This window comes from Corvus cornix, chromosome 1A (assembly GCF_000738735.6).
Source record: "Corvus cornix cornix isolate S_Up_H32 chromosome 1A, ASM73873v5, whole genome shotgun sequence".
NCBI lineage: Eukaryota > Metazoa > Chordata > Aves > Passeriformes > Corvidae > Corvus > Corvus cornix.
The window spans coordinates 23,480,753-23,495,305 of NC_047057.1; the positions used below are offsets into that span (position 1 = coordinate 23,480,753).

General features: G+C 37.0%; 1 protein-coding gene across 12 annotated transcripts in view; it reads left to right on the plus strand.

Moving 5' to 3' along the window:
- LOC104698286 (ankyrin repeat domain-containing protein 26-like) overlaps nucleotides 1–14,553 on the plus strand; it is a 54,056-nt gene that overhangs the window by 22,877 nt on the left and 16,626 nt on the right. For 10 of the 12 annotated variants that reach the window (XR_005604415.1, XM_039570396.1, XM_039570398.1 and 7 more), the window contains 11 exons: nucleotides 75–160; nucleotides 1,910–2,899; nucleotides 3,728–3,936; nucleotides 4,511–4,660; nucleotides 5,594–5,627; nucleotides 5,781–5,919; nucleotides 6,365–6,578; nucleotides 9,280–9,463; nucleotides 9,800–9,946; nucleotides 11,167–12,120; nucleotides 13,682–13,834. Coding sequence is in view for 11 of the 12 variants with exons in the window: in XM_039570396.1 (XP_039426330.1) it covers nucleotides 75–160; nucleotides 1,910–2,899; nucleotides 3,728–3,936; nucleotides 4,511–4,660; nucleotides 5,594–5,627; nucleotides 5,781–5,919; nucleotides 6,365–6,578; nucleotides 9,280–9,463; nucleotides 9,800–9,946; nucleotides 11,167–12,120; nucleotides 13,682–13,834 (3,260 nt within the window). In the remaining variant the exon portion in view is untranslated. The remainder of the gene's footprint in view (nucleotides 1–74; nucleotides 161–1,909; nucleotides 2,900–3,727; nucleotides 3,937–4,510; nucleotides 4,661–5,593; nucleotides 5,628–5,780; nucleotides 5,920–6,364; nucleotides 6,579–9,279; nucleotides 9,464–9,799; nucleotides 9,947–11,166; nucleotides 12,121–13,681; nucleotides 13,835–14,553) is intronic. The other 2 variants (XM_039570401.1, XM_039570403.1) reach the window with 2 other exon arrangements.

The following is a 14,553-nucleotide window of genomic DNA, read 5'->3' on the forward strand; positions in this document are numbered from 1 at the left end:
TCAAGATGCACTCTCAATATAAATAAGTAGTGTTAGGTCATGCTGGCTATTAAAATACAGTTTTCTCACTGTAGGTGAGTACTCAGGATCTACTTTCCATATGTCAGCAGCAGCTGAAAAAGAAGATGTTAAGGATGCCATTGAAAACTATGGACTGTGGGTATGTAACACCAAATATTTTGAATTAAGAATCTGAATCAGTAAATTGTATTATACACTGTAAAGCAAAGAATTATATATTATACACTTAAAAAGTAAAGGAAACTTACCAGTCAATGAGTAATTCTGGAGAGTCCTGTAGATAAAGGTTGTATAACAGCCTGAAGTAAAATGGGATGTAGTTGTCTTATGGTGGAGAAAAATCCTTATAATTATGTTGGATACTTACTGTTATACTAATTTGTTTCCAGCTGGTTTGCTTAAACTTTGTTCAGTGTTTTTCCTTTTGCACAGTGCTGAGAAACAGTGCAGTCAAATTCATTTTTTCCCTATGCAAATTGCGCATTCAAATAAAGAAGGAAATTTGTCTTTAATATGCTGATCTGTTTGATTAAGCATGCCTGGTCTTCCCCTTTATGAGAGAAGAAGAAACAAAAAAAAAATTAAATTTTGTGACCTTCTCAATGCTTTCCCTGCCTCTGCAAAATACACACTTCTTTGACCATGTTAGTAAGCGTTTGAATACGTTTTTTTCAGAGGGCATTTTAGAGAGGAGTAAGGTAGGCATCCTGTTTGTGTTGGGCCTACAACAGGAGAGGGAAAGGGCTGGATAGAGGGGTATGGAGTCTTCTCTAGCGCCTCAAGGGACAGTGGAGCAAATTACTTCTACCCCACACCCAGGTACAATGAAAGAGGAACATGCTCATTACTACCAGGCAGAGTGTGGAACTTAGGCCTGCTGGAAGGTGGTAGGGGTTGGGCAGTGAACTTGGGGAATGGACAGGCTGGGACAGATGGTAGCTGGCTGAGGGGCTCCGTCCCTGTTCTGAAAGCAGGAGCTTTTGCAGAGAGAGAAGGGCCTGGCTAACAAGAAGAGAGAGAGGAGTTGGGTGGTCTCAGCCCATTGGGATTAGGGCTGTAGGCCTGTATGGAAGGCACTAGGAAGCATATGGGGAGGGAGCATGTTGGGAAAAGTGTGACACATGACGGAAGCCGTCAGAGCGGTTGAGGAGCAGGGCATGGGGTGAGGGACATGAGGAGACTGGGTGGGGTTGAGTGAGGCATGGTATGGTTTTCACACAAGTTTGGGTTCCTGGCTTTTGGGATGAGGGAAGGAAGGGACAGGTTTCCCTAATAAATGCTGTTCTTCGGAGCTTGGAATGGAATTTAGCATTTCTGTATCTTGGGTGAAGAAACAGGCCCAGGTCTCCATGTGGGGGACAGTAAAAAGCTTGTCATGTTCATTAACAGTGTATTAGTTTAGCTGGCAAGGGATTGTAAAATGCCAGATAGTAGAGAATAATGGAGGAAGGAGGGTGAGAAAACATTGGCAGTTCCAAAGAAAAATGGTATTAAAGCAATAAAACAATAAATTGGTTTCTAACAACGGCCACCAGTTAGAAAAAGCAGGCAGGCTTAAAGGTAAAAGCAACCCTAATGTCTAGACAACTCCAATCCTAGAAAAACTGTTTGTCTCTAGTAAGTCCTAGTAGCTAGTAAGTCCTTTATTTTTAAGAAAAAGGTGAGTCAGTGAACCTTTAATTTACTATCCCTTGATTTTTATTACAAAAATTGCTTTCAAAATACCTTGATGCTTATTTCTCTTATGTGTGTATATATATGTATATTTATTTTATATGTTTCTGTTATTTCTGTTATACTATAGGATGAGTTTGCAACAGAAATTACCTAGATTAACTGTAACTTCCTTTCTCTTGGTGACTTTCTTGTCTGTACCTGTTTACTTAAGGATAAATATATTTTAGAAACTACCAACTTGATAGAAAAAACAGCACATGAAAATCAGACTGACAAAGCAGAAGTTTCACGTCAGGAAGCCCTAACAGAAAATGAGGAATCGCAGAGTGCTGACAAGGAGTTAAATCTAAAACCTTGGGAAGAAAGATATGAAAGAATGTGGGTTGAAAATGAGAAAAGGGAATTGAAAACAAATTTTAAAAACATTACAGCAGAGCTGAAGCAGTTGTTTGGTGAAAATGAAGCTGGGAAAACTGCTTCCCTTGTGGAAGAAATACCAGAAGATGGCTTTGGTGAAGAATCGAAGAGTTCTCACATTATTTCATCTCCTGTGACAGAATCAAGTAATAAGTTAAAAAGGGAAGGTGAATTTGGAGATATTAAACTTACGTTAGGTGGAAAAGTACCCAAAATGGAAATTGTATTTCCAAGTCATGGTGTTCTTCCTGATCAAAATAGCTTAAAGACAAATGTAAACAATACCTGGAATACAGATGAAGAAGCTGGCATTAACAATATAGATAACAGAAAGGTTTCTCTAGCAAAAGGAGAGAAAAAGAAAATGCCTACTATGGAAACAGAAGAGAATGCTAATGGAAGTAGTAAAAATGAAGAGGAAGGTCCTGCTTACTCCCTGAGACATAGCTTAAAATCAAGTATTTTGGGTGACATTTCTAATATTCTTCCTAAAATAAGACCTGTTTGTACAAGTGATGAAAATGCACATTCTGTAACAGAAATGCAACTTAAAAACTACTCTGAATTTAATGATGATGTTCCCAGGGACTGCCTTACCGCCAGTAATATAGGAGAAACAGAAATTGAAAGTCTTCTCACTAATGCTCAGGAATCGTGTGGCATGCTGGAAAGGAGTCTTGATGAAGAGCTAAAACGAGATATGGAGAGATTTAAGAGTAAGGTAGGAATGCTGCAAACAGTATTCCTGGCTTTGGAGAAAGAGAAGGTACAGCTGCAAAAAGAGGTAGTTCACCTGCTACTCCTTATTGTTTAGTCTTTCTCCATATCAATGGTCCTGTTCACTTCAGCTATTCATCATTAAATGAAGATGCTTTGTGCAAATTGGTTATTGTTTTAATGAAAATACAATACTTATCAATAAAGAGAGCAGCCTTTCCCCCCTTTTTCAGAAAACACAGAATGCACTGTTGTTCCTGTTTAACAGTACATGGCACTCAGTTCCAGTGTAAGAAGTTACCACTTCACTGACATAAAAAGAAGTGCACACAATTAAATCAGTTCCAATTCTGAAACAAAGAATGAAAATAGCTTCTGAACAGGGTCTTGACTGAAATTTTCATTTGCTGTGATTTCTGCATGATGTGTCTTCATTGCCCTTCAGTAAAATTCCTGTTTGCTGTGAGTGGAACTTCTACTTGTGGGTTTGAAATCTTCTTCCCTGCCACCCTGCCTACCCTCCATGGAGGAAGCAGTAGCCAAGCACACTTGCACCTGACTTTTTTATTTCTGTTTTTACAACTAACGTTGTACTGTCCTTCTAACTCTTTAATCCATCAGTAATGCTTTTACATTTTTGTTGTTCCTGTTTTAAGATACACTGTTGTTTTCTTTCTAAGGACTATGTTTCTGTTACATCATAGAATCATGACTGAATTTGAAGTACTTTCAGTGATAATACACTTTGTAATATAGTTTTTGTGAAAATACTTGTCTGTATTTTTTTTTTTTCATTTTACACTTCTTCAGGGGTAAACTCTGAATTATTCGATCTTGGATATTGTGTTTCTCTTTTATGAAAATACTAATACATGAAACTTACCCTTTTTTCTAGGTTGAGAAGGAAAAAAGCAAAGAAAGATGTTTCAATACGCAGACAGTGGCAAAAGAGGAAATTGTTGATAAATTAAATACACCACTGGGTAACATTACTGATCAGCAAATGAAAGAAAAGCTTACGCTGAGGAAGAATGAATGTTTGAAAATGGAGGATGAAAGCACTACAGAAGAAAGAGTCAACAAGAACTTTTCACCTGAGGAGAGGTCAGAAATTATTAAAATGCCAATGAAAGTCTAAACTAAAGACATCTTAAATTCTTATTTGTAGCATTCCTTAAGTATCTTTCAGGTTTTCTAGTATTGTAGAATGTATTTCTAATATTGAAGCCATTTCTTTAATGCTGAAAGCCATACTGATAGTCCACTGCTTCACAAACATTTAAGAAAACCACATTTTTTTTTAGGCAGAGGGAAAAGATATTACCTAATGAATCTCAAGTTTGAAGGAGGCATTGATATTTTTATGTAATCCTAAGCAGGAATGTTTTTCTCTCTGTCCTTCAAGGGAATCTTTGCTCTTAATACTTCCTCTGATCTGGATGTAAGATACTGCCTGAATCCAGTTCAGGTTCCATTTTTCCCCCTCATTCCTTAGGGCAAGGTTTTTTAAATACTTTTAAATACTCAACAATTCTCAAGAGTTAAGTCTGTGTTTTATCAGAGATATTTTTCATTTCAGTTGTTTCTGGACATCATCCTAAGTATGTCTGTTTCAAAGAAGTGTTTTCTGTAAAGTTACTCAATTGGTGATTTTTTTTTTCCTTTCTGTTTAATGTAGTGAATTTGCCCTGAATCCCGAAGTTGCAAGGAAAAATAAAGGACAGACTTCAAAGCAGAAGGCTAATCAGCAGATGTGCTCTTCCAGGGGGAATAATTTTCAAGTACTGGATAGTAGCACTTTCAGTGAAACATCTCAAGGGGAAGGAAGGTACTGAATAGAAGGAATGTTACACGTAAAACTTACTTAATGATAAAAATTGACCTAAAGCTAAAGGTAAATTCTTTGTAAACCTGATGTGTACAGTGGTTTTTATTCCTTCATGTGACAATATGACCTGGTGCCTTCTGTGTTTCAAAACACATCATTTTTGCTTAATGTGCTTTGAACATCTTAGTCAAGTTCAAGTGCCAAAAAATTACCCAAAGGTCAGTGTATATGTAAACATATATTTTATATATTGAAAAGGGGAGAGGAGAGACTTACAGAAGAACAATGTTGCTATTTCATCACATGCATCTTAGGGTTTGGGTTTTTTTCTTTTTATTATTTCTTCTTCAGCTGTATGTCCTCCTGACTTCTTGCCTACCTCAAACTTAACTGTAGGGGGCAAAATGAGAAACAGAAATTGTTGAAGGGTACAAGCACTGTTCAGCAACAGCTAAAACACCGGTGTGTTGTCAGCACTGTTTTGGTGAGAAATCTAACACACACCTTTGTGTGGGCTGCTCTGAAGAAAACGAACTCCATCCCAGTCAGCCTTAACTACACTAGAGAATCCAAAATTATGGTTCTTTGACTTGTGAGGGAAAGAGTCTCAATACTGAAGAGAGCTAAACCTCTAGTATTAAACAAGGAATGCACATAACTATGTATCTGTGTATCTCCATGTCTATAGCTATATGATTCCTATCATTTTGAATGAACAGTTAATTCAACTATTTGCTTAATATCTTGTGAAAAAAAAATCTTCCAATAATGATGATAGACAGTTTTTTTCCAGTATTCACCTACATTTGAAAAATTTCTTGTATTAAATTTTACTTTAATTCCCTACTGAAATTAGGTTTCCAGAACAACTTTAGATATTGTTCTTAATGCAAGATAAACGTTCCAGAACTGAAATACATTTCTGTTTTCCAGACCTGCAGCAAAAACAGCGAGTGGAAAGAACAAGGTACTATAAAATTAGTTTCTTGATAAATCGTTTTATCAGCTTTTAATCTCTTGGATGGGATCAATCAGATATGGAATGTGAATGAGAGAATGAGTCATTAATGCATCTGTAATATTACATAGTAGTATACAGAAAATACTATATTGTTTGTAGGTTGGCCTACAAATGGATGCAACTGATGACCTTGATTTGACTCACTCATCTGACACAACTTCAGAGGATGTCGAATTACCGACATCCACCTACAAAGAGGCTATGTTGCTCTTAGAACAGCTTCCTGTGGATCATACAGGTATGTTCTAAAGTCACTTTTTCCTCAGATGTTACAAGTTAGTATTTTAAAACGTGGTTTCATTGTATGCACTCCTAGGTGTCTTAGTTTATTTATATCTAAGGTACCACCTCCCCATTGCCCCCTTTGTCACTGACCTGAGTGTATACAGAGCTGTTTTTTGTATCTGTTTCCTTTTCCTTTGCCTGAGTGGTGTTTTTGTCTTCTCCTAAATACATTTTTCTGAGGTGCCACCAGCATGGCTGAAAGGCTCAGCTGTGCCCTGCAGTGGGTCCATTGTCTCTGTCTGGCATGGGGCAACCCCTAGCCTCTTCTCACACAGAACTCCCACTGCCTTCAGTCTTCCCACTACCAAAACTTTTATCACCTACAACAAATCAAATAATTTACACATTAGAAAGTATTTATGCACATGTGCAGCTTTGTCTTTTCTATCTCAAAATAGGTTCTGCTATTTTACTGAAAATTCAAAGCATACTTCTTAAATATGAACAAATAATAGAGCATGAAAAAAATCGGTATGCAGCAGTCTGGAGAGAAGTAAGAAAATTGGAAAGTGAAAAGCAGGAATCAAAATTAAGAGCGGAAGAGACTCAAGATTTGAAATCCGTATTGGCTCATCAAGAAGTGGAATGGAAAAGTGATATCCAAAGTCTTAAGTATGTAATCTTGTGTTCTGATAGTGTGTTACCTTGTCAGTGTTAATGTTCCAGAAGGTGCTGATGATACATGTGATGGTTGAGAAGCTTCTAGTCTTTTGATTTTGTGTATTTTGAGTCCCATGGGCAAGTCATGCTATAAAGAAAGCATGTAATGTCAGGTGAAAAAAAACCAAACACCTGAATATTACCACCATCTAAAATTGTCTGGATGTTGTTTTCACTTTTTTTTTATAGCAAGAGAAGAGAATAAGAGAGTTTGTATGGGAAAATGAGACTTACAAGAGAGGTGATTTATGAGATGTGTATGGTGTTGGTGTATAATATTAGAAATTCAGGTAACTCCACAGAGTGCAACTCAGAAGTGTTTAGAGAAGCAGCAAGTGCTTACTTGCTTTCATGTTCGCTTATTTGAAAAGTCAAATTAAGGCGTGCCCCTTTCTCTATAATCCTGAGCTAGGCTTGGATGATGTGAGGTTTTTAACCTCTGTTTACGTCACTTCAGGAGTAGCTAGTACACACCATAGGGAATTCAGCAAGAACAAATGCAAAGCCTTGCTCTTGGGAAGGAAGATCTTCTTGTGATGATATCCTGGGGATGGCCTGGCCAGGGAGCTTGCTGAGAAGACCTTGGTGGTCTTGCCAGAGAGCAAGATGAATGTGAACCAGTGTGAGCTGGCAGCTGAGAAGGCCAATGGCAGCAGATCAGGAGATGGAAGGGAGTGATTATCTGCCCCTACTCAGCACTTACTGAACCACATCTAGAGCACTGTGTCCAGTTTTTGGGCTAGTACAAGAGGGATCTTAATTGATATGCGTGAGTTTTGCAAAGGGCTAGCAAGCTGGTCAGGGAGCAGGAACACCAGCCCTGTGAGGAGAGGCTGAGGGAAGTGAGCTTTGAGTTGTGCCTCCTGGTACGTGAAGAGGATTATGAGGAAGACAAAGCTATTCCCAGCTTTGCCTGAATTGGACTTAGCAGTTTGTCATGGTTTAAGCCCAGCTGGCAACTACACCCTGCGCAGCTGCTCACTCACTTCCCCACCAGTGGGATGGCAAGAAGAGAATCAGAATGGTAAAACTGAGAAAGCTTGTGGGCTGAAATAAAGACACTGTAATAGGGAAATCAAAGGCCATGCACAGAAGCGAAGCAAAACAAGGAATCCATTCACCCCTACCCATTGGCAGGCAGGTGTTCATCCATCCGCAGGAGAGCAGAACTCCATCACATGTAACAGTTACATGGGAAGACAAATGCCATCACTCTGAACATCCCCCCCATCCTCCTTCTTCCCCCCACTATACATACTGAGCATGATGTCATATGGTCTGGAAAATCCCGTGTGTCAGTTGGGTCACCTGTCCTAGCTGTCTTCCCTCCCAACTTCTTGTGCACCCACAGCCCCTGGCAGGGTGGTGGGAGAAGCAGAAAATGCCTTGTTGCTGTGCAAATGTTGCTCAGGAATAACAAAACCGTCTATATTATCAATTGTTTTCAGCACAAATTCAAAACACAGCCCCATGTGAAGAAAATTAGCTTTACCTCAGCCACCATTTTTCAAAATTCTCAAGTATCTATCAATTGTGAATAATTAATATTTTCATTTTTAATAAATTTTGAAAGCAATGTTAGCCTTACACTTATAGAAGCTATTTTTTTGTGAAATTACCCTAAAAATTATATGTAAAGCTTTCTTCCTTGCAATATAAACCATTGAGATACAAATGTTACTGTCAATCTTTTGAACAATTTATTAGTGGTTGCTGATACTTGTTTTTGCAGAATTTCTAAAGCAGACTTTCACTTGCCAGCACTGTTCTTATGTTAATATTTTTATGTAAATAATTTTTTTTCTTGTTGACTGTCACAAACATATTAGGAAAAAATACTCAAAATAATCGTGAAACACAAAAGTGCTTTTTTTGTTTGGGTACTGTGGGCACACCATGGACCACTTCTTACAGTGTTGGTGCTTATTGCTACTTGTGTCAGTTAGTAAAGAAGCTGATACTCGCTAAGGGTTTCTCTATAGATAATCTTCAAAATCAGATTGCTGTTGTTTCTTCCAGGTGTAGATCCTTAGAGGTTTAAAACTATTTTTAATCACATTAAACTTAAACAACTGCTGACCACAGGAAAAGCACACAGTTTCTATTTACTCAAGAATGAAGTCAATTTTCAAAAATATATTTAGAAATGCAGAGGGTTTAAGACTTACAAAAGGCTTGTTAAAAAATTGGTGGGTCTGTCAGAGAGGTAAGTGATGTGCTGCTTCATCAGCATTACTTGCAGTCACTGAATCCATAATATGCAGACAATGCTCATCATATTAAGAAAATGTAAATTAGTCATAGTCAAAAGTTTATATTGCTTTGATTGATGAGCAACAAACTCCTCTTGATCGAAATGTCTGTAATATGAAGATGACTTCTTTGAAAGTAACAGAAATGTGCATACCTCGGTATGTTTACCTAGATAAACTTAAAAGTGATAAAACACTCAATGGTTTATTTCCATATATTGTAAAACTGATACCATGGATAAAGTTAGAATTCTTTAAAAAGTTAAAAATTAAAGTAAAAATATAAAATCTGAAAATACTTAACATTTTTATGGTTTGAGTTGTTTCTGCAAGTTCATAGGGTGGAATATCTAATTTTTGTGTCAGTACTTTAGTTTCTCAACTGTTTTGTTAAATCCCAGATTTACTTTGAAACAAGAAGAAGAAAAGAGGCTCAGAATAGAAACACTATATGAGAAAACAAGAGAAAAACTCAGAAGGAAAGAAGAGCAATATTGTAAAGAGATGGAGGAGAAACAGCAACTTGAGTTACAATCAAGGAATTTAGAAATGGAGTTAATAACAATGAGAAAGCTCTTCAAACAGGTACGTTAGATAATGGCTTAAACACTTGAAAGATACTTTGTTAATGGAAGAGGCACTGGGTAACTATTGCCAGATTTTGAAAACAGCTGGTTTCCAAGTAGTCTGTTCCCTTTTCTTTTCGTTTGTATTTCAAAGCCTGGCTTTGAGTTGTTTTTCTAAATTATTACAAAGCATTCTATATCTCTTCTTAATTTTTCAGAAGAAAATTAAAATTTATAGATGGATTATCATAACTGTGGAAAGCAAAAATATTTAGAAGAATAAAAGGGAGAGTGGGAAGATGTTGCTAGCTTTGATTTTTCTGAAGGTGCAAGTAGTTGAATTGTATTACTGTAGGTTGAAGACGAGCGTGATGAAACACAGAGACAGCTCTCTCAGGAAAAGAGTGCCAGAGCCCTGCAAGAAGGCATTTTGAACAACCACCTTTGGAGACAAAAAGAACTAGAAGAAGAGACAAGAAGAACTATAGGAAAAAGTTCAGATGTAAGCAGATTTTTTTCTAATTAATTAAATTTCACCATGTTTGTTCTAAAGTCATAATAAAACTTAAATATTTTTTTCTGCTTCTTGATGGATTATTTACAGTTTACCAGTGTAATTTTACTGTGCAAATACCTCTTCTGTTTTCCTTTATGTCTTTAAAAATGTCTTTAAAAGTTCTGGAAAGCAGTATCAGTGCTGTATGTACTTGAACTGCATGTACAGGTGGAAAACTAAAAGAAAACACTGTTTATGCCGTTTTTTAAACTGTCTTGTTTTTATTTCCTCAGCATTTTATCTTCACTTTCTAAGGTTTCTAGCAGTGAAACACCTAGCTACCTACATCCAGACTGACCAGGAAGGAAGTTGTTTGACACTCACTCTGTGCTCCCATTCCTTGGGAGTTTTTAAATTATTTATTCCGTTATCAAACTTAGTTACTTGAAATACGAAGTTCTTTTTCACCTCGACATATTAAAATCTTATGAAGGAAGGTCAACAATGAATTAAACTCTCGATACTAGTTAGAATAATTGAAGGAGAATAAGCAATCGTGAGCACTGTATTAAAAAAAAAAGTCTTTAAAAGTTTACTGAATTTACTAAGAATGTGATATTCTTGGAAAAACTATTTGTTCTTGGCTGTGCTGCCCAAGAAATATAGGGTGAATATGTTTACATGGAAAAAAATTTGTATAATAAACAGGCACTGTTGCATTCCAGGGATGATTCGGCTGTATAGCTAACTTTCAGTAATGCTAAAAAATAGTGTCAAGAAGACGTTTAAAAAGGAAAATACCCTTTTTAGCCTGGTAAACAGAGATTTTACCTGTGGTAAACATAGATTTTACCAGATCAGTAACACAGCTAAATTAACCTAAAAGGGAATATTTTAAAGGCATGCACACACAAAAAAGCACTGTCATTTTAAGACCTTTATACCTGAAATATTTTAAATAATTTTATTATTTTGTTGCTGCTTTATGGCAAAAAAAGACATTGTATATTTGGCATGTTTATTTACGGATACATTACACTTTCATTCTATGCATGTGTTGGACACATGCACTGGTTCATAGATCAGCTTGTGTCTTATCTGAAATGTCACTTTCATCTTTGAAGTCATGTTGCAATGTTACAAATGTTAAAATGCAGTTTAACGCTGAAGTGGTTTTGTAGATTTATTTCCCACCTGGATATTTATTCATGTTCTCTGTCATTCAGGAATCCGACACTGAGAGAGAAAAGGATCTGTTGCACAAAAATCAGTTACTGCAAGATGAGATTGCCATGCTAAGACTAGAACTTGATCAAATAAGACTTAGGCACCAGGAGGAAGAAGGAAAATTTTTAGAGGAAAATGAGACCTTGAAAGAAAAAAACGAAGATCTCAAAAAGGAACTTAAACTGAATGAGGAAGCTTTAACACAGACAGTTTTTCAGTACAATGGACAGCTGAACTTACTAAAGACAGAATCCACAATGCTAACTTCCAAACTTGAGCAGACAAAAGAAAGCAAAGACAGACTAGAGACAGAAATTGAATCATTTCGTTCCCGCTTGAACACTGCTGTTCAAGAACTTGAACGTCACCAGTCAGCAAAAAGTGATGTCGAACGAACGTTTCAGAGGGAACGTGACGAATGGCTTCGTTTGCAAGACAAGCTCCATCATGACCTCTCAGATGTGCGAGAAGCCAGCAAGAGCTTGTCTCAGCAGCTGAGTAAAGCTGAAAGCAAAGCTAATAGTCTAGAAAATGAGCTTCACCAGTTAAGACAAACACTCAGAGAAAAAACATTGCTTTTAGAAATGACACAAAAAGAATTAAGTCAAACCCAGTGTCAGGCAAAGGAATACGATCATGCTCGACAACTGGAGAAAGACCAAGTAAACAAACTTATAATAAAGCAGGAATCCATGCAGGAACGATTGGCCCAGCTCCAGAGTGAAAACCTTTTGCTCCGTCAGCAGCTGGAAGATCTGCAGAACAGGGGGATCATCAAAGAAAAAGTAGTGAATGATGTGCAAGATCGGTTTAATGATATTTTCAACAAACTCAGAGCTGATACTGAAAAGCAAGTTTACCTAGTAGAAGAGAGAAACAAGGAATTAAATGCCAAGTGTATTGATTTAAGAGAACAAGTCTTCAAGTATGAGACTGACAAAATAGAGAGAGAGGTAAATTACAAACTTAGAGCAATTTAAAGTTTTCCAGTTCTTGAAATTATTTTGTGTTTCTAAAGTGTTCCAGGTACAAGCTATATGCAAGGGACTGGATAATGATATTTTGTTCTGGTTTGTTGTGTTTCTCTTGAAATTGTGTAAGATTTTGATAAATGGGATGTTACTGCTCAGATCTGAGCAGAGAGCAGAAAAAAGGTATCCACGTCTGCTTTGATCAAGAAAGGTGATTCTTCTCTAGAACTTTTTTCATCTCTTTTCCTTAGTCCATTTTTTGCCCTGTAGAATTGGTTTAGGTATTTAATGTTTTTTTGAAGTATTGCACTGATGACAGAAGTAAGAGTGATATAAAAGGAAGACTGATCCAATATGGGACAGTTGAGAAATGAAGATGCAGATGAGTGAATTGTGTGAGATGGACTTAAAATAAATTCCTACAGAGGAAAAACATTGCTTCTCTGTAAGTTGCTATCAAAATTGAAGAGTATTATAGTGTCTAGGTGTTAATTTATGTATATTCTGGGGGCTCTAAGGGGCCTGCCTGGAGAATGCATCATTATCTGTGTTCCTAGGAGTACATAGGGTATTCTGTAATGATAGAGTATTTTGGCCAATTTCAGATAGAGCAATGACTTTAAAATTGCCTTACTCATTTTGTTTAATCTCCCTTACTTTCTAGAAAATAGGAACTAATAAAATTCCATATATAGACACATTGGTGTAAGGTTTGGCTCCTTTACTGATTTGAATACTGATTTAAAATTACATTTCCTTCTTCCTAACAAGTCCAGAATCTTTGAGTGAGATAAATATAGGCATGTGTGAGGTAACTGCTTTATTCTTCATTTGTCAGTTACTTTAAGGTGGGTGTGGGGAGGGAACTCCAGCAATACTGTCAGTCACTTTAATCTGTGAATTGCTGTGTATTCTACATACCAAAACAACAGTTTTCCCTCTGAAAATACTACATCTATATAACTGTATGAACTCTATAGATTTTGGTAAACTTAATATGTCAGTATAAGGGCAGTTGTTATTCTAAAACGTACTTATTAAGACAGCTGTAAGAGGATGTGATTCAGCATATTCTTAGAGTATATCTAAAAAGAGCTTTTAGATATATGTATTCATTTAATTAGATTTCTAAAATGCAGGAGTAGAACAAAGAACAATGGAATACCAAGTCCTGCCTTTGGTCAACAAAGTAGTTTCTGCAATCACACTATGGCTCTTGCATCACAACAGATTTCTTTGGATTCTGTTAGAAAAATTCCCATGATTGCAGTGGGTGCTTATGTATGGTTTCAAGAAGAAGAACAATACCAGGATCTTTTTTATGTATTAGAAAACAGAAATCCTCATGAACAGCTGCTGAGAGTTAAGGGGTGCTCAGCTGAGAAAGATGGAGAGGTGATTGTGCACATGCCTGCTGGTGACAGACAATTTCACTTCAGTTCAATAAAAAGACAGGTCTAATTGTATAACCAAATTAAGTCAGAGTAAAGGCATTTTTCATGTTCTTACAGCTATATTCATGCTCATTTAATTGTTTCGTTAGGGCATGATCAGACAGCTGCAGCAGGAGCTTGCTGATGCTCTTAAAAAGCAATCTATGTCAGAAGCTTCACTCGAAGTTACTACGCGCTACCGCAGTGACCTGGAGGAAGACAAGCTGTGCTTGCAAAAGGAATTGGAAAAGGCTAAAACCAAGGTACATCGTGTAATTATATGAATAGTCTTAGGGTGGCTAATAAAAGTAGGATTGGATGTTGTCCTAAAACCCCAGGAAAAAGTCAACAGGATAGATTTAATGATGTGTGAATCAATTGCATTGTTTAATAAACTTGGTGTCCGTGTCTTTGACATGTAGACATTATGCGCATACTTGGACAAATTTTTTTATTTCTGAAGGTGCTTTACACAATAAATTGGTGTGTCTATAGCTTGTTGCCTTTGGTTTAGCCAAGCAGATTGTCTGATTTCTGAAGAACAGTAGAAGTACTGGACTGCTGTGTTTGGACATTTTTATGCTGTCCTGCTTTCCCCCTGCCCCCACTTCCCCTACCCTGTCCTGCCACCAGGTAACATGTCAAATTCTGGATGCTTTTGTAACTTATTCTGCATTTTCTCCCCTTCTTTGGCCCTGCTATAATTTGCCACCCTTAAATGGTTTTCCTACAAGGGAAGTATAAGCTATTTCTGAATTAGGGACCACCTTTCACAGTGTTTTTCCAGGAACTGAGGTATAGAGGCCTTGGAGTTCTAAAAGAAAAATAATTTAAAATCTGATCCTTATGAGAGACTTGTGAAGTCACTACAGACAGAGGAACTTCTTAATTCATGTTTTCATGGAGGAGCAAATGATTGAATACAAAGAGCTTCCTAAGTCACCAAAAGGGTCGGAGGGGCAGTGTCAGTGCTTAGAACTGT